At 42.6% G+C, this 18,839-nt stretch overlaps 1 protein-coding gene across 1 annotated transcript in view; it reads left to right on the top strand.

Moving 5' to 3' along the window:
* The window catches only part of SLC6A2 (solute carrier family 6 member 2), a 210,871-nt gene that overhangs the window by 45,386 nt on the left and 146,646 nt on the right, over positions 1–18,839 (top strand). Inside the window, exon 3 of the mRNA XM_030204308.1 lies at positions 15,935–16,066. Within this exon, the coding sequence (XP_030060168.1) occupies positions 15,935–16,066 (132 nt within the window). The remainder of the gene's footprint in view (positions 1–15,934; positions 16,067–18,839) is intronic.

The raw sequence follows: 18,839 nt of genomic DNA, 5'->3' as shown, positions 1-18,839 counted from the left end.
CCTAGAGCTTCTGAGACCTTGGGCCAGAATGGTCAGTCCGCCCCTGCTCATTACATGATAGCATTGAGTGCCAACTTCGATGCCCAATTTGGGCTCTAGGAATTATGCCTGCTGAAATCAGGTGTACTTCCCCATATCCAATTTGGGTGCACATCCCTGGTATTCTATAACACTGCATGTAAATGTTGGGAACGCCCCAACCCGCTCATGCACCTCCTATGGCCATGCCCCCTTTTGGGTTGTGCGCTATAGGATTTGAGTGCATTTTGTTATACAATATCATGTAGCAAAATGTGTTCCCGTTTCCAAATTGGTGCCTATTAGTGCCAATTAGCACCCAATTATTGGCACATCTTTGATCGGTGCCCAAATATTGCCTCCCCCCCCCAAAATGTTGGGCACCATATATAGAATCTGGAGGTATGTCCTAAAAGATTGACATTGGAAGATACACCTGCTGCCAAGCACGTTTAAGTTTTGGCTAACTGCTTTTATTGAGCAGCACTGCACTGCAGGGGTTAGGAGAGGTTGTCTCTTTAAGCTCCCAGTTGTTTATGTCCCCCCAAAAGCCAAACTAGCAAGGGATACCAGTCTCTCTGACAGCACTGGGAAAATGCACATTTATCTAGCACAAACAAGTTGATGTGTGATTTTCAGCATGTGGACATTTTCAACATATTTTTTTCCTAAAATAGATGTTTATGCCACCCACACGTGGTGCATAAAGATCCCTTTCTCCTATATTTTAGAACAGTCTCTACATCAGCAGATTCTGTTGTAAAATACTGGTGAAACTTGAGATGCCCTGACTTGGACTTCTTAATTCTGACTTCTATGTTCTTCCTAAAATGGGGTTGAAAATGATTTGTACAAGGTCATACAACATAACATAACAGTGGTATTTGTATAGTGCTATAACTGCAAAGTTCTAAGTGGTTCACAACAGGGCCAGTCTTAGGCCGAAGCGACCGAGGTGGCCGCATAGGGCCTCGCGCTTAAGGGGGCCCCGCGCGGCGCGCCTCAGTCTGCCTCCTTCGCTCCCGATTCCCGGCGCTCTGGCAGTATTTAAATTTTCCTCCGTTGCAAGCAGCTTAGCAGCATCAGTGAAAACGCCTTCTGACATCCCACCAGCCTTCCCTTCACTCGTTCGTTCCCTCTCAGTGTCCCGCCCCCAAGGAAATAACGTCAGAAGAAGGCGGGGCACTGAGGCAACGAACAAGCGAAGGGAAGGCTGGTGGGACGTCAGACAGCGTTTTCACTGATGCTGCCAAGCAGCCTGCAATGGAGGTAAATTTAAATACTTGAAGATTTGAAGAGAAGAGGGCGGGCAGGTGGACATGGGAGCGGGAGGGATGGGGAGAGAGGAGAGCATTGATTGATGGACATGGATGGGAGGGCAGGGCCCAGGGAGAGAGGAAAATTGCTGGACATGGAGGGGAGGGAGGAGAATTGCTGGATCTGGATAGATGGAGGAGGGAAGGGGAGAGAGGAGCATCGATGGACATGGATGGGATGGGAGGGCAGGGCCCAGGGAAAGAGGAAAATTGCTGCACATGGATGGGAGGGCAGGGCCCAGGGAGAGAGGAAAATTGCTGCACATGGATGGGAGGGCAGGGCCCAGGGAGAGAAGGGGAGGGCAGGGGAGAGAGGAGAATTGCTGGATATGGAATGGAGGGAAGGAAAGACAAAGGAAGGAGATGCACATGGATGGAGGGGAAGGGAGAGAGGAGAAATGCTGGACATAGATGTAGGGGAAGGGAGGAAAGTAGATGCACATGGATGGAGGGGAAATTGCTGAATTTAAGGGCTGGATCGGAACACTTTGAAGGCAGATGCTGAAACTGGAGAAAGGATAGGGACAGGGTTACAGATGGTAGACAGGACACAGGAGGATGGTGGACATGGTGAGAGAAAAAATATCAAATGGAAAGAAGACACTGCATAAAACAGAAGACACTGGGACCAAAGTGAATAGAAAAACTAAATGATCAGACAACAAAGGTAGAAAAAAAGTATTTTATTCAGAATTTATTAATTGGAATATGTCAGCTTTTGGAAATGTGCATCTGTGATATTTTGCATGTAAGTTTCAATTTTTCTAGTATTGCTGCATGCTGAGTCTGACTTCTTGAGGTAACTTTCCAGTTCAGTATTTTGCCTTCATATCTGTTGTGTCATGTGTTTTTCATGTGTGATCAAGGTGCAGTATCCTGCTAGCGTGTAGTATTTGCAGCCCTTTTTGTTTTGTTTTTTTTCACGAGGTAGTGTAATGGTGTTTTAGAGCCTGGTGTAATTACAATTCTGCCTTTCCACGCATAAGGTTGTAGCTCGTCCTGTCCTTGGAATTAGTGCTGTTATGGTTTGGTAAGGTTATGGGTGTGTTTTTGCACAAGTTTGTGTATAGTGTTTTGCAGTGGAGAGATTGTGTGTCCGCACCTCTGACCCCCCGGGGTTATGAGAATTGGAACTACTAATTGTAGTGGACTAGAACTGAATAATTTCTGGGGAGGGGGGGTTTCATGATAGCATTGTGCTTATTATTTCAATCAGTTTTTCTGTACAAATTTAGCTTCATTTGTCTTTATTTGAAATTTCATAAATAAAAATGTTCTAAAAATGTAATAATCAGTGGGGTGGAGCAGGGCGGGGCTAGGGCAGGGCGGGGCTAGGATGGGGCCCCACCAAATTGGTCTGCACAGGGCCCCACACTTGCTAAGACCGGCCCTGTTTCACAATATACACTAAGAAACCAGGACAACCTCCCAGAAATTGCAACACTCAAATCATAAAAAAAACTTCAAATAACTCTAAATATTAGACACAACAAACTTATTGAAAATATACATTTTAAGATTCCTCCTAAATAAAACATAGGAGTCAGATTGAGTAAAACATAATTTATTTATTTATTTGTTACATTTGTATCCCACATTTTCCCACCTATTTGAAGGCTCAATGTGGCTTACATAGTACCGTAGAGGCGATCGCCAATACCGGTTATAACAAATACAAAGTGAGGTTGTGGTAAAGTAAAGTTCATGTGTTACGTACACATTGGGGAATTGTAGGAAGAAGAGTTAAGTCATGTCCAGTATGTCCAGTATGAGCTTTGGTTTTGTTGTGTTGCTGGTTTAAGGCATTTAAGTTGGATCGTTAGGGTATGCCTTTTTGAACAAGTTAGTTTTTAGTAATTTCCAGAATTTCAGGTGGTTATATGTTGTTTTCACGGCTTTTGGTAATGTGTTCCATAGTTGAGTGCTTATATAAGAGAAGCTGGATGCATAGGTTGATTTGTATTTGAGTCCTTTGCAGCTTGGGTGATGGGAGATTTAGGTATGTTCATGTTGATCTTGATGTTTTTCTGGTTGGTAGGTCTATGAGGTCTGTCATGTATCCCGGGGCTTCTCTGTAAATGATTTTGTGAACCAGGGTGCAGATTTTGAACATGATGCGTTCTTTGATTGGGAGCCAGTGCAGTTTTTCTCGTAGGGGTTTGGCGCTTTTGAATTTCGTTTTTCCAATGAGAATTCCTGCCAAAATTTAGGGGCTTGATAAGCTTGGCTTAACAATAGTTCATGAATTTTCAATCTCCAATGGGCTGTTTTATAACTGGTCACTCACATTTATGCACGATTTGCATGTGGAAATGTACAGAATACCAGTATACACTTTCACATGGACGTAGCAGCAAAGTGACTAAGCACAATTCTGTGAGGTGTGCATTTAAGTGGCACAGGAAAAGATTTAGTAAAATTTGGGCACCTAAAAAAATGTGTGCTGAGTGCTATTCTATAAATGGCGTTCTGAGTTTGGTGCTGTTTAGAGAATGGCATATAGCTCCGGGATCTGCACCCAACTTTTGGCGTGAGGCTTCACACCGACTGAAACCTGGTGTAAATCCTTGCACATAAATTAGGCACAGATCCCCAAAATTCTATAGTACTGCACGCACAACCTGCCCATACCGTCCCATGACCACTCCCCCTTTTCTGTTGCATGCTAAAAGAGTTACGCACACATCTTTATACGATTGTAAATCCAAATTGTTGTCAGCGCCAAAAATTGTTAGCACCCAATTACTGCTGCTGTCGATTATTATTCAATTTGTACTTTCAAATTGGGTGTGTGCCCAAATTTGCACATCCCATTTTGAATGCCATATATAGAATCTGGGGGATTGCACATAAATGCAAGGAGGACATTCATACAGGTGGAGCACAGGAGAAGCATGGGCAGTGCTGCCACATATGCATGTAACTTACAGAACACTTATGTGCCCCCTTGCCGCATTTAGATGCTTGCATTTACTCTAGATCTATGCCTGGCACTGTTCTCTCTAAGCTGAGCAGGAGTCCTCCATCTATAGCAGTGGCACCTGTGCATGCTCAGTTTTCAGCCCCTGCCTGCTGCAGACTGCCAAGGTGGAAAGAAGCATTTTCCTGCCAGCTGAGATATATTTTTGGTGGTGGTGGGGAGAGAACACTTGGTGCCCGCCCTTTTCTTGCCTAGGCCCACCCAAAATCTGTTGTCTGGCTACGCCCCTGATCTATAGTCCTGCCAGTGAGGGGTGCTGTTTCACTATCCCATTTTCAATAGTGAGGGACATCAAGTTCTATAGACTCCAGGGAACATGCCTGTCCCTAGAAATTGAAAACAAAACATTGAAGTACCTTCCCCTACTAGTAGCAATATAGTAGGAGGACAACCACCCAGCTTAGAGGGAACAGTTATGCCTGGTGTAACTGCAGGCCTGTAAAATGTAAGGCACACTGATGTTGGGTTACATTACACTAATATCTATAATGGCCTCTAGGTGCCTAGATGCTCTCACCGCATGGCATCAAGGTGCCTTAAAAGATGCAGCCACTTATAGAATTCCCCCCCCCCCCCCTCCTCCTGCTCAATGGACTCTTGTATGTGCCTGCCTGGACTCCTAGTGCAGTGCCTGATTCTTGATAGCACATTCTGTCACAGTCAGAACTATTTATTCCTTGCAAAAGCTCAAGTGTATTTAGCAGGTCTGGCAGAATTCTACCATTGCAAGAATGCTGCTTTATTGGCATAAATATGTGGCTTAGATGTTTCTGCACACCTACAAAAATTCCTCTAAGGAGGTGGTGATTTATTGTCGGTGCCAAAAGCACATTTTAAGAATTTAAAATATGTTTATTCAGCAAGGTAACATTCTCAGTTTATTTCTGGCTACTTACGCATGATTGTTGCTTGGTAGAACTTTAAATATATTGTACAATCTGTTATGCACATGAACTCTTTGCAAAAGTGCCTAGCAGCCTAGCAGTTGTCAGTAACTGATGAAAATTTTTTTTACTTAAAGGACAAATCATACCCACTAAGGGCTCATTTTACAAAACTGCGGTACTGATTCCAACCGCGGCAAATGCAACGAAGCCCATAGGAATCGAATGGGCTTTGTTGCATTTGCTGCACAGGAATCAGTACCATGGCTTTGCAAAAGGAGCCCTGAATTAGTAATTAATTAAAATATTAGCACTGGAAGTCAAAATGGCACCGACAAAAACCCTTTTTTTTTCTTCTAAATTGCCAAAATGCTGTGAGATAGAGAAATTTTTCAGTTTCCTCTCCTTTGAGCAAAAATGTTTCCATTAAATTGTGGCAAATAATACAATAAATCCAAATCTTTTGCAAGCTTTCACGTGACATAAAGATTTTACTTTGAACACATTTTTAAGCTGATTGCTTAGTCAGGTGAATGTGGCCCTTTTTACTAAAAGGACACTGGGTGTGAAGTTGGGAAAGGAGTCCTGTCATGCCTTCCTCTCTACCGTTGCTCAGTGCTCTCAACCCACATGCTCCCTACATGGTGGGCTCATATCTCACTCCTCTTTATCCACCCTGTACTCTCATCTCTTCTCTCCCAAAGTGCCCTCATTCTTCTTTATACCTATGTTTTGGTCCTATCCCCTTCCCAGCCCAGTGCTTTTATCTCTATGCCATCCACTCAGTGCTTTTACCACTCTCGCCCCCCCTACCCAGAAGTTCCATATAATAGTCTCTCCACTTGCCCCTTGCTTTTACCTCCTGCGCAGTTGTAGTCCAGAAGTAGAAAGAATCCCTGCTGAATCTACTACCCATAGCTGCTTGGCTGATAATACTCACAAGAACAAATCAACCACTGGAGGCAGGGGCAGCAGCCAGGGGTGTAGCCAGACACCCAATTTTGGGTGGGCCTGGGCCAAAGATGGGTGGGCAGAAGAACTCCGCCCTGTCCCACAAGTGATTTGGTCCCACTCTCTCTCGCCTGCATGCCGTATGGTCTCTCAAACATCCCCCCTCCCCTGCATACCTTTTAAATAGCAGATTTTCACCAGCAGCAAGCAGCAACTAATACACACTGCTCATGTTGGCCCCACAGCCTTCCCTATGAGGCAACATCCTGTTTCCGCATAATTGGTAATACATCAGAGGGAAGGCTGTGGGGCCAGTGGGAACAGTATGTATCAATTGCTTCTCGCTGCAGGCAATGATCTGCTATTTACAAGGTATGCAGGAGAGACAGTTGTTGGGAGTTTTCGGCTGGTGGGGCTTGGGGATCCCTGTCAGCCACGTCATAGGTGTGCTGCTACCGGGTGGGCCTGAGACCAAAGGGGTGGGCCTGAGCCCACCCGGGCCCACCCTTGGCTACGCCACTGGCAGCAGCAGTGGCTCAGCAGGCCCTTTAACTCTCACTGCCTGCCAAGCATGACGGAACAAGAGAGGATGTAGCATTGGAGGGAGGCTGATCTGCTTCTTTTCCTGCCTTCTCCGCCTGGGGCCTTTACAGGTGAGCTAGTTCTGGTGACTGGGTTCCCTTACAGCAGTTTGCAGGGGCAGTTGCACCTCTTGTGCCACTGCTTGAACCAGGAGTCTGCTTCCAGCTGTGAGCAGAAACTAAAGGTCTAATCCTAGCCCTGCAGAAGGAGATCTTATTTGGCAGCCTGACCCTAATAATAGTATTACAAGGCTACCTCTGGCAGCTAATGGCAGCCATTTAGCTTCAGGGAATCACGGAGCAGGAGTGAGTGTGGGATTGTCATTGGCATTGCTCCCTGGATCATAGGGAGGTTGAAGTGTTTGGGCTGGCCCTCAGTCGTTTGTGTTTAATGGGGTAGGGTCTAGAGGTGGCAGGACTAGAAAGGGGTATAGAGAGCTGATGGTACACGTGGAGGGCTAATTTGATACGGGGTTCCACAGGTTTTCCTGAGGGCATCCCTGCAGGATGTCCCGTGAAGGGGAGGGGAGACCCGTATTATCGAAAACAAGATGGGCGGCCATCTTTTGTTTCGAATCTGGTCGGGGACGCCCAAATCTCCACATTAGGTCGACCTTAGAGACTGATCCATCCTAGAGATGGTCATCACGTTTTCAGCGATAATGGAACCTGAGGACGACCATCTCAAAACGACCAAATCCAAGCATTTGGTCGGTAGAAGGAGCCAGCATTTGTAGTGCACTGGTCCCCCTCACATGCCAGGAACCAAACGAGCACCCTAGGGGGCACTGCAGTGGACCTTCAGAAAAAGCTCCCAGGTGCATAGCTCCCTTACTTTGTATGCTGAGCCCCCCAACCCCCCCCCAAACCCACTCCCCACAACTGTACAACCACTACCATAGTCCTTACGGATGAAGGGGACACCTAGATGGGGTAAAGTGGGTTTCGGTTGGTTTTGGAGGGCTCACGTTTACCACCACAGTGTAACAGGTGGGGGATGGGCCGGGTCCGCCTGCCTGAAGTGCATTGCACCCACTAAAACTGCTCCAGGGACCTGCATACTGTTGTCATGGAGCTGGGTATGATATTTGAGGCTGGCATAGATGCTGGAAAAATATTTAACATTTTTTTAGGGTGGGAGGCGGTTAGTGACCACAGGGGGAGTAGGGGGAGGTCATCCTCGATTCCCTCCGGTGGTCATCTGGTCATTTAGGGCACATTTTTCGAGGACCAAGGACCAAGTAAAGTCAGCCAAGTGTTTGTCAGGGACATCCTTCTTTTTTCCATTATCGGTCGAGGACGCCCATGTGTTAAGCACTCCCCAGTCCCGCCTTCGCTATGTTTCCGACACATCCCCATGAACTTTGGTTGTCCCCGCGACGGAAAGCAGTTGAGGGCGCCCAAAATCGACTTTCGATTATGCCAATTTGGGCGACCCTGGGAGAAGGACGCCCAACTCCTGATTTGCGTCAAAAGATGGGCGCCCTTCTGTTTCTAAAATGAGCCCATAAGGCATTCGGCTATTATGCCTATTTTAACCCCTCATCTCTGTGGTTGTACTTTACTTGGTTCTTCATTCAGTGATTAAGACCTCATGGATTTTTGTAATTTCCTATATCTGGCATTATCTTCTTCCTCCCTGATCACTTTATAAACGGTATAGAATGTCCTTGTATGCTGGGTGTGGTTACTGAGAGTACATTGCACCTTATTTGGTGAACCAAAATCAAGCCCCTTCTGTTATTTCACGAGGCATTCATGATCAGACATGACCTTTGCTCTATCCCCCTCCTGACTCCCCAGGGAGACATGTAAAATGAAGGCATGTTGGTGTACTCTATCTGTTGTGGGCAAGTAGGCCTTATGTAATACAGTGCTGCCATGCTTTATTTTGAAACTGATATTTTAAGATTTGGAAGCTAACCAAAACATTTTTTTAATGGCAGCCTTTCAAGTCTTGCTTGTTATTTTATGATGTTGTTTGAAGTCATTGTCTTATGGAGAGTATTTTTATAACAAGGCACCATGTGTAGCTGCCTACAGAGCACAGTGAAAACCAGAGTGCTTATACTGTTTAAAAGTTTGAGAATGGTTAGACTTTTTGGAATCTTTGTGGAAAATAGTTTGAAGCACTCCCTGATGAAATACAGTGCTGGACTGAAGAATCTTGGATTGGATGTTCCAGTGTGAAGTAATTTTTGAAAATCGACAATCATCCAATGAAGATAAGTTGATTTTCTTTTTCTTGATTGATGTCATGAACAATTTTTTGAGCATTATATAAATATTTTCTTTCTGAGTCATTTTTTTAATAACACATACTTTGTAGCTTGGTGGTGTGCGATTTGAGCACATGGTTTTTCCTCCTTTTTGTAGCTCTTATTTAGTGTTTTGATATTTTGTAAAACTTTCTTTAGTACTATAACCTTTTTTATTTCTTACTTTGTACATTTTGGTTGGGTGGTATTTTGTTAATTGCTTTTCCCCATTCTCTTCAGTATATAGGGAGCTACTTATTCCAGAAATAATATTTAAAGTTAACAATACAGAGGAATCAAAACAAATCTCAGTGAATTGTTATGATATAATAGGCCTAATTGACAAGCTAAAGAGAAGCAAATCACCTGGACTGGATGATCTACATCCCAGAGTACTTAGAAGAAATTAAAAATGAAATTGCAGCTCTATTATTAGTAATCTGTAACCTATATACAGTGCAATCCGCTTAAGTGCAAGGGTCTCGGACCAAAGAAATACATGCAGTTAACCGGAGCGTGCACTTAACTATTGTGACCCAAAGAAGCTTGACATCTGATAAACATATGTACAGTACTGTTTATTATACGTACAGTATACAGTCTCCGTTAACTGATGTTATACAGTCTCCGTTAACTGACATTAGGCTTATTTGAAGTAATCAGTCATAGTCCTCTGTACACTCTTGTGTCTGTGAGTTCCATAGACTATGTCTGGCAGACGGTAAAAACTGTCATACCATAGACATCCAGAGGCCTCCAGATAGGCCCACACGGTGTTGAGACTCTCCAGTGCTCTTGCAAAAGTGACAGGAGGTTGAATTTTGTCAGCATGTACCTCGCTGCTCATTTCATCATCTGTTTCATCATCAGCCGTTGCCTGCGTGTAGGCGCATATCTGGACATCAGTGCTGTGGTCAGCTGTTTGTAGATCGTAATCAACAGCTACATAGTGATGAAACTCCTCTTCAGTAACACCGGCTGGGATGTCAATAGCCTGTTCATCTGACGTTTGCAACAGCTGCATCTGTTTCGTTCCTCTCCACATCCTTAACAAAGCTTGCCCGCTTGTAGCAGTTTACAGTGGTTGCCTGTGTAACATAATTCCAGGCTTCTTTCTGCATATGTAGGGAATCCAACAGTGATAGATTACGAGGCAGTTCAACAGCATGTTTATCCTTGCCAGTCTGGTCAACCATAACACTCATCAGACGACGTAGCACAAGAGCCCAATAATGTTGTTTGAAATTGGCTATTATGCCCTGATCCAGAGGTTGGATCAGAGAGGTAGTGTTTGGTGGCAGGCAGACCACCTTGACATTAGAAAGCCTGACATCATCACTGTGTGCAGCATAATTATCACAAAGCAACAAAATCTGATGCTTTTGTGCCCGCATTCTAGTGTCTAACTTCTTTAGCTACAGCTTCCAAATTTCCCCAGTCATCCATGAATTTGCATTAGCCTCATATGACACAGGAAGTCACTTAACATTCTTGAAGCAATGGGGCTGTTTGCTCTTTCCAATGATGAGTGGTTCCAACTTCTCACTCCCATCCATATTGTAGCAAAGGAGGATTGTCAGTTGGTCCTTTGACATTTTACTTCCTGTAGTTTCGGCTTGTTTGAATGCAAGTATTCCATCAGGAATCGCTCACCATTAGAAACCGTTTTTGTTAGCATTGAAAATGTCACGAGGTGCAAACTCATTCAAGATGGTAGGAAGAACTGAATCAACCCAATTTTCAGCACCAAAGTCATCAGTGTCTTGTTTTTCACCATGCTGTTTCTTGAATTTTATGTTGTTCCTCTCCTTCCATCTTTCCAGCCATCCAACAGTGGCTTTGAATTCAGTTAGTCCAAGACTTTCAGCCAGCTGATTAGCTTTCTCCATAAGCAGTGGACCACTGACAGGAAACTGTCTGCTCCTGACTTGAGAAAACCACCGAAGAAGAGCATCTTCTACCTCCTCAGCTTCCGCCCGTTTTCGTTTCTGGTGTGGATTTGTATTGTTTTGTCAGTCTTCCAGAAGCTGGTCTTTCTGCTTCAAGATACGTGACATTTGACTGGGATTGACACCATATTCTTTAGCAATAGATGCTTGACTTTGTTTTCTAATTTTTTAAAGAACTTGTAATTTGAGGGGGAGTTGATATTTCTCCAAAAGAAATTTTGATTTCAGGTATGTCCCCACTTGTGTTAGGGACCCATAGAAGCTCAGTTTTACTTGGGTTCATGCAAAGTTTGTTGTTTTTAACCCATTCTTGAATTGATGTTAGACAGGTAGTCATTTTATTCGGGGTTGTAGATAAGTCAGGTTCAGTGGGTATGAGTAGTTGCATGTCATCCGCATAGATATAGAACCGAGTGTCCATTGACTGAATCAGCTTGGGTGGCGGTGGTGGTAAGTGCTTCCCCCTGAAATGGCTGCGCAGCAAGTGGTTCACTTGCCGCATAGCCATTTCTTTAAGATAAGGGAAACCTGCCTTTTACCCGCTGTGGTAAAAGGGGGCCTCAGCGCGCAAGCCAATGCCAGTGCAGGCCTCCTTTTTCCACAGCTTCGTAAAAGGACCCCTGTATTTGCAGCCAGTGTTAACCTTTGTATGTGTGAGACTGGCAAGTTAGTTTCTCCATCAAAAAGTACAAACAATAGGGTACATGCTATGAAGTTACATGGGAGTACATTTAAAATGTACAGGAGAAAATATATTTTCATAGTTAAGCTCTGGAACTTGTTAAAGAATGTGGTAAAAGTATGTAATGTAGTTATGAAGTTATGGAAGAAAAGTCCATAAACTGTTATGAAGGTAGATCCAGGGAATGCACTCACCCCTAGGTGTAGGTACAATGGAATCTTGCAACCTTTTGAGAATCTGCAAGGTATTTGTAACCTGAATTGGCAACTGTTAAAAACAGGATACTGGGCTAGATGGCTCATTGATTTTACACAGTATGGTAACTCTTATTTTCTTATGTAAAATGAGAGAGCTCCTTAGATCTTGAAAATCCTTCCTGAAATTCCAAGTTGAGGCCAGCTGAGCAAATGTAGGCTAGTTCAAAAAGTTTGGATCTCAGTCCAAACAAGGTTAGATCTATCTTGCAACATGAGAAAAAATAATGTATGACAAATACCTCCAGATATGTTGCCATTTACACAGTTGAGGGATTTTGTTGAATTGAGGCCAAGGTAAATGACATATAAACCATATCAGAATTAAAGTGTAAGAGTTAGCCTTTGCACAAGGCAGATAAAAACAAATCCATTCAGCATTTATTTAATTTGATTTACTTAGCTCATTCAACTCACTGCATTAAATTTATTTTCTAGTTTTATACATGAAAATACTATATATGAGGAAATCTGGTAACGTGACCAACCTAGATCCTGTTGCTGTTTCAGCTCTTTCAGTCCATATAAGTACTAATCTATCACAAAGACCCTTATATACTAAACTGTGAAGTGACTTCACAAAAGTGTGCTTTGAATGCAAATAATGCAAAACATCTAAAAACATGCATAAATGACAAATTTCAGGCATGTTGTGCTATTTTTCAAGCAAAATGTCCTTTGCAAAAATAGTTTTTGTAATAATCTCTTGCTCAAAGTTTGCTCTGCATGAATGTTTATATGATAAAAAATTCAAGTGAAACAGCTTATTAATGGGGGTTCTACAAAAATGAGCATACAAAATAGCTTTATGGGCCTGTTTTTGCAAAAACAAAACAAAAAAACAAAACCCACATCCCAAGAGTTGTAATTATTTTCCACAATTCTACCAAAAGGCACAATTTAAAGGGCCCTGATGGCTCAGTTTGGGGGGCCCTCTGGACTCCTTCCGGGGACCTCTGATCCTTGGTAGGCCACTGGTTGCACCCCCATCCCATGCCCTGACACAAGCCATAAATGAATACAAAAAAGGTTATTCTTGATTATAGCCATCCACAACAAATTACTTGGAAAATGTAGCTTTGGGATACACATGAGCTAGGGTATAGGGCAGGTGTGTTTTGGGTGTAGTTTTGGAAGTGTGGGCAGAGTTGTGAAGTACATGCATTGTTTGTAAAATATGCATGTACAGGCCTACTTAATGCATGTACTTGTATACATGAACAGGTGAACATGTATATAGATTCATTTAATCCATGGCCTATGGGCCAGATTCTATACATGGTGCCTAAAAAATCTAAGCGGTAAAGATTTCCGCCAAAGTGTAGTCTAAAAGTGATGCCTAGATTTAGGCGCGGTATATAGAATACACTTAGGCAAACATCCTAGTGCCTAAAACTATGAGTGTCCATTTAGGCCAATGAAAATGTGGCCTAAATCCCTGCACGTAGATTAAACGCACTGGGTCCATTCTATAACTGCACGTGGTAAATTCTGGAACACAAATGAAATGTCCATTTCCCCACAGCCATGCCCCTTTTGAACTGTGTGCATTAGAATTTAGGTGCAGTTCTTTACAGAATACCCTTAGCAATTTGTGCATGTAAATTCTAATTATTGCCAATTATTGCTCATTATTGCTTGTTAAGAGCTGTTATCAACGCTGATTAGCTTGTTAAGCCAATTAATTTACTCGCATTGTTATAGAATACACCTAGATTTTGGTGCGGATCTCTAGGCACGCTATGTAGAATCCAGGAGTATATGTGTTCAAAAAAATAGTCCCTAAAAAGGTGCCTACTTGATTTCCCCACCTAGGCAATCCACATACATTTTCATATTTGGTTCTGTGTACATTGCATTTCTGAATAATGTTCTCTGGTTTTCAATTAAACAGGCAACTGTTTTCTTGGACTTTCTGTGGTAGGTGACCAAGGGCATAGCCAGATTTTGGCGAGAGGGGGGGGGTCCAGAGCCCGAGGTGAGGGGCACATTTTAGCCCCTCCGGCACCACTGACCCCCCGCCACCATTTCTGACCCCCACCTGCCGCCACCACCACCTTTGACCCCCCCGGCATCAACCCTTTCAACCCCCTTCCCACCACCACCACCCCTCCCCCACCATCAGGTACCTTTGCTGGGGGGGGGGGGTTCCTAACCCCCGCCAGCAAAGGTACCCGACAGCAGAGGGAGGGTTGGTGGTGGTAGGAAGAGGGGGTTGAAAGGGTTGGCAGCGGGGGGGGGGGGGACAGGGCCAAATCTATGGGGGCCCATGGCCCCACGGAGCTACGCCCCTGTAGGTGACAGGTTTTAATGTACAAACAATTTTGTTTTAGAAACAGGGCAGTGGTAGAACTAGAGGACATGAATTGAGGTTGCAGGGTAGACTTAGGGGTAATATCAGGAAATACCTGTCTATGGAGAAGGTGGAGAATGCCTGGAATGCCTTCCCAGGGATGTGATGGTCAAAAACAGTGACAGAATTTTTAAAACGTGTGGGATAAACTCAGAGGATCCCTATACAGAAAGAGCATCAATTGAAGCAAAACTTAAATGACCTTCACACTTCAATCAGGGCATAGAGAGGTATAAACTGCACAAAGCAACAGGTACAATCCTAAATTAAGGCCTAGAGGGGTGCAACCTGCATGGAGTAGCAAGAACAACTCTAATCACCTTATTGAGTAGACTAGTTGGATCATGCAGGTCTTTATCTGGCATCATCATTTACTATATTATTATGGTAGCTCATGCAGATACAGTAAGAGGGGCATTTTTGATATTACGTTTAAGTCTGATTTAGGACGTTTGCTGAAAACTTCCAAAAATCAATGGTAAACCATAGCAATTTTTAAACTAGAAAAATATATATCTTTTTGTTTGAAAATTGCTGGGTTTTACACATGTTTGTGCTCAGAGCATTTATCTTTTGGTACCATTTCCCCCCCCCCCCCCCCCAAATAAATAAATAAATAACTAAACATCCTAGGGAAAAACGCATAAAAATATGTCATTGGGATATATCAGGGGCCAGCCATTCTTAGTAGGACTGGCCACACAGACATCCCAGCAGAACAGTGGGGTAACCTAGAAGGCACTACTGTGGACATCACTACGATAGCTCTTAAACTTGCAAGTGTAACCTATATGTAGGTATATTTATTTTATTAAGTATTTATATGCTACCTAGCCCTAAGTGGTTTACAATATCATTACAGGTTCTGTTCTTAACGGGCTCACAATCTAAGTAGTATGTTATACCTGGGGCAATGGAGTCCTAAGTGACTTGCCCAGGGTTACACGGACTGCAGAGAGAAATGAACCTGGTTCCCCGGGATCTCAACCCACTGTTGACAGTTAGGCAGTAGTGGGAATCATACCTGGTTCCCCAGGTCTGCAACCTTCTGCACTACCCTTAGGTCCACTCCTCTAATCTAGTAGGTATTTTGTGGTTTTTTGGAGGGCTCACACTTTCCACCACAAATGTACAGTTAGAGTGGGATATGGACCTGAGTCCCATTCTCTACAGTCTACTGCACTGACTACTAGGCTACTCTAGACATTTGCTTGCTGTGCTAAGAGGCATGCCTATTATATGTACTGCTGTCACAGAGCCTGGTATGTAATGTCACTTTCACCTCTTTTGGAGGGGGGGGGGGGGAGGAGGTCAGTGACCACTGGGGGATTAAGTGGAGGTCATGCCTTCATTCTTTCAATGGTCATCTGGTTAGTTTAGACACCTTTTTAGCACTTAGTCATTATTGAAACAGGTCCAGACACAAATGTCCTATTTTGTTTTGGCCTGGACATTTTGTCCATATTCCATTATCCCAGAATAACTTCCAAATCTTAAGCCTACCTTAGTCCTGCCCAAAACATGTCACCAACATGCAGAGAAAAATGTCCCAAATTTGAGTTTTGAAAATCACAAAAATCTGCCACTTTATGCCGTCCTTTCTGTTTAAAAAATAAGCCCCAAAGTATTTCCCTGTCACCAGAGGGTTTACAATCTTTCTTTAAGCAGCATGGCTTTTCAACTCCTCATTATATGTTTTCCTTTCCAGGTGCCTTTCTTATTCCCTATATTCTGTTTCTAATCATTGCTGGAATGCCATTGTTCTATATGGAATTAGCATTGGGCCAATATAACCGAGAAGGGGCCGCTACTGTTTGGAAAATCTGCCCACTTTTTAAAGGTAAGTTCTTTCGCATAATGATTCCATTTTTGTAGTCACAAATTGGGGGCAATTTTCAAACTGCCCACCTGGGGCAAAGTCTACTGGTAGACCATATATCTATTTTACAAAGACAAAGTGCATACATATTCCCTTTGACAATTGTCATGGGCACAAAATACTTGAATACATCTACTTTTGTTCTATAGTTAGAGTTTGTATGGAAAATAATACGTATGGATCTGAAAAATCAATTTATCATATTTTCTATTATGCCCAAAACATGCTCTTAAAAATGCCTCCCCTCTGTCTGGAAAAGTATATATGTGATTGAATGTTGCATGTACTTTTAGCCAGATTATAAGCATCATGGATTGCATATACATATAAATAGCAACTTTCTGAAATCACCATTTACATGTGGAGATTCTCACCACACAGAGATTTTCAGTGAGCATGGTATGTGTGAGCCTTGGATGGGACAAAAATCTACATGTTTCCCAGTTTTCAAAGGGAATACACATTTATGGAAAAATGTTTTCTCATCAGGTTTTACACACAGATTTGTTAAAAAGTACTCAGTTTGGCTAGGGCTCTACATGAGGGAGTAAGAGGGCAATACCCCTTAATCTCCCATTGTTTATTTCAGCCACCAAAATAAAATAAAAAAATTGTAAGCCAACTACTTAGGGAGGACATTATCAACATGGGCTACAATGAAGAAGTATTATTTTATTGTTAACCCATTAGTTACTAGGGGCCCTGTTTACTAAGGTGCGTTAGCATTTTTAACGCGCCTACAATTAGCGTGCGAGATAACTGTATAGGAGCCTATAGGGATATTATAGGCACATACACGGTTAACATGTGTACATAGTTAAATAGCGCATTAAAGACACTAATGTGCCTTTAACATTGCTTAGTAAACAGGGTCCTAGTTCTCATTACATAAAATGGGGCCGTTGCTAAAATAGCACAAGTTAATGGTAAAATAACAGATCTTAATGGGACATAACTTTAGAACACTCAGCTTATTCAGGAGCCTCCTCTGAAGGAACCATATCAAAGACTTTGCTGAAATCCAAGTAGTGTATGTCCTTTCTCCAGTTCTCTGGCGCCCCAATCAAAGAAATCAGATTCATTTGGCATGATTTTCCTTTGGTAAAACCATGATTTCTAGGAAGTTCACTGTCCTTTCCTTTAGCAGCATCTCCAGTAGTTTTCCAGCTACCGAAGTGAGGATTGCTGGCCTGTAGTTTCCCCACTTCTTCCTCATCACTTTAGTGAAGAGGGACCACATCTGCTCATCTCTAATTCCATGACACTTTTCCCATCTCCAAAGATCTATTAAATAAATCTCTAAGGGGTCCTCTCGGGATTTCTTTGCATTCCCTCAATATCCTGTCCCATGGCTTTGTCCACTTTCATTTTTTCAAGCTGTTCATAAACACTCGTGAACAGTGAGCTATCCACTGCATTCCCATATATGCCCTTGGTAGATATCCATTGGCCTTCTCCAGGATTTTCCTCTATGAACACAGAACAGAAGTATCTGTTTAACACATCTGGATTTTCCCACATCACTCTCCACATAGCAGGTCTCATCTTTCAGTCTTAAAATTCCATTGCTAGCCTTCTTCTTTTCTCCATCATATCTGAAAAGATGTTGTCACCTCTATTTATATCTTTAGCTATTTTTTTCTTCTACCTGTGCATTTGCTAACTCTTTTTCCCTCTTCACTTCTTTGAGTTTTAACTGGTAATTTTTTCTGAGTCCCTCTTATTCAGTTCATCTGTATTTCATGAATGCCACCTCTTTTGCCTTTATTTTTTCAGCCACTTGTTTGGACAATCATATAGGTTTCCTATTTCTCTTGCTTTTCTTTTCTTTTCTTTTCTTTTCTTTTCATACATAAAGATCTGGTGCCATATTTATAGCTGCTTTCAGCTTCGTCCTTCGACATTTATGTCTACCCATCCCAATGGCTCTCTCTTCAGGTATTCCCCTATTCTACAAAAGTCAGCATATTTGAAATCCAGTACTTTGAGTTTTGTGTGTTTTCACTCCGCTTTAGCTCTTATATTAAACCATATTGTACAGCCATATAGGCATATTCTTGAATATGCCTATATGGCTGTACAATTTGATTAAAAAAAAGCCTTTTCCATACAGTATGTATATGTGTCTTTACACATAGAAATAGAGCTGCCATTTTTAAAATCCTCTTATAGGGAAACGTTTATCTGTATGATAGCTGAATATCACTACTCTCCAACTAAATTAGGACCCTGCCCTGAGCACCCCAACACCTTCTCAAGTTAGAAGAATATATTTTGGCCATGTTTAGACCAAAATTATTCATTTAGTGGCTTAGAAATATTAAAGGAAGTACTGTATTTATGTGGTCAGTTCACAGGGCTGACCTCATTAGTGTTTTTGACTATTTAATTTCACTCAGAAAGGCAGTCCTTCAAACCCTGGGACACAACCAGACTGGATCAGTCTATCAAGACTGACCTGAACTAGCTGGCAGGAATATCATTAAATATTGTACTGAATAGAAAAATAGTCAGGGTTGGGGGTACAACCAAATCAATCACAGACTTTAGTGAACAATTATATACTTTATTCTTTCTTACATTTTGGAGCTCATTTTCAAAGCAGAAAAACATCCAAAAATGGCACAAAATGGCAGATGGACTTTTTTTTTTTTTAATACGTCCAAATCGCTATTTTCAAAACACATTTTAAAAACTTTTTTTCTGTGTAGTTCATCTAAGTCTCAAGGGGGCA

The sequence above is a fragment of the Microcaecilia unicolor genome, chromosome 5 (assembly GCF_901765095.1).
Source record: "Microcaecilia unicolor chromosome 5, aMicUni1.1, whole genome shotgun sequence".
Taxonomy (NCBI): Eukaryota; Metazoa; Chordata; class Amphibia; order Gymnophiona; family Siphonopidae; genus Microcaecilia; species Microcaecilia unicolor.
This window is presented reverse-complemented; position numbering and strand designations above follow the sequence as displayed.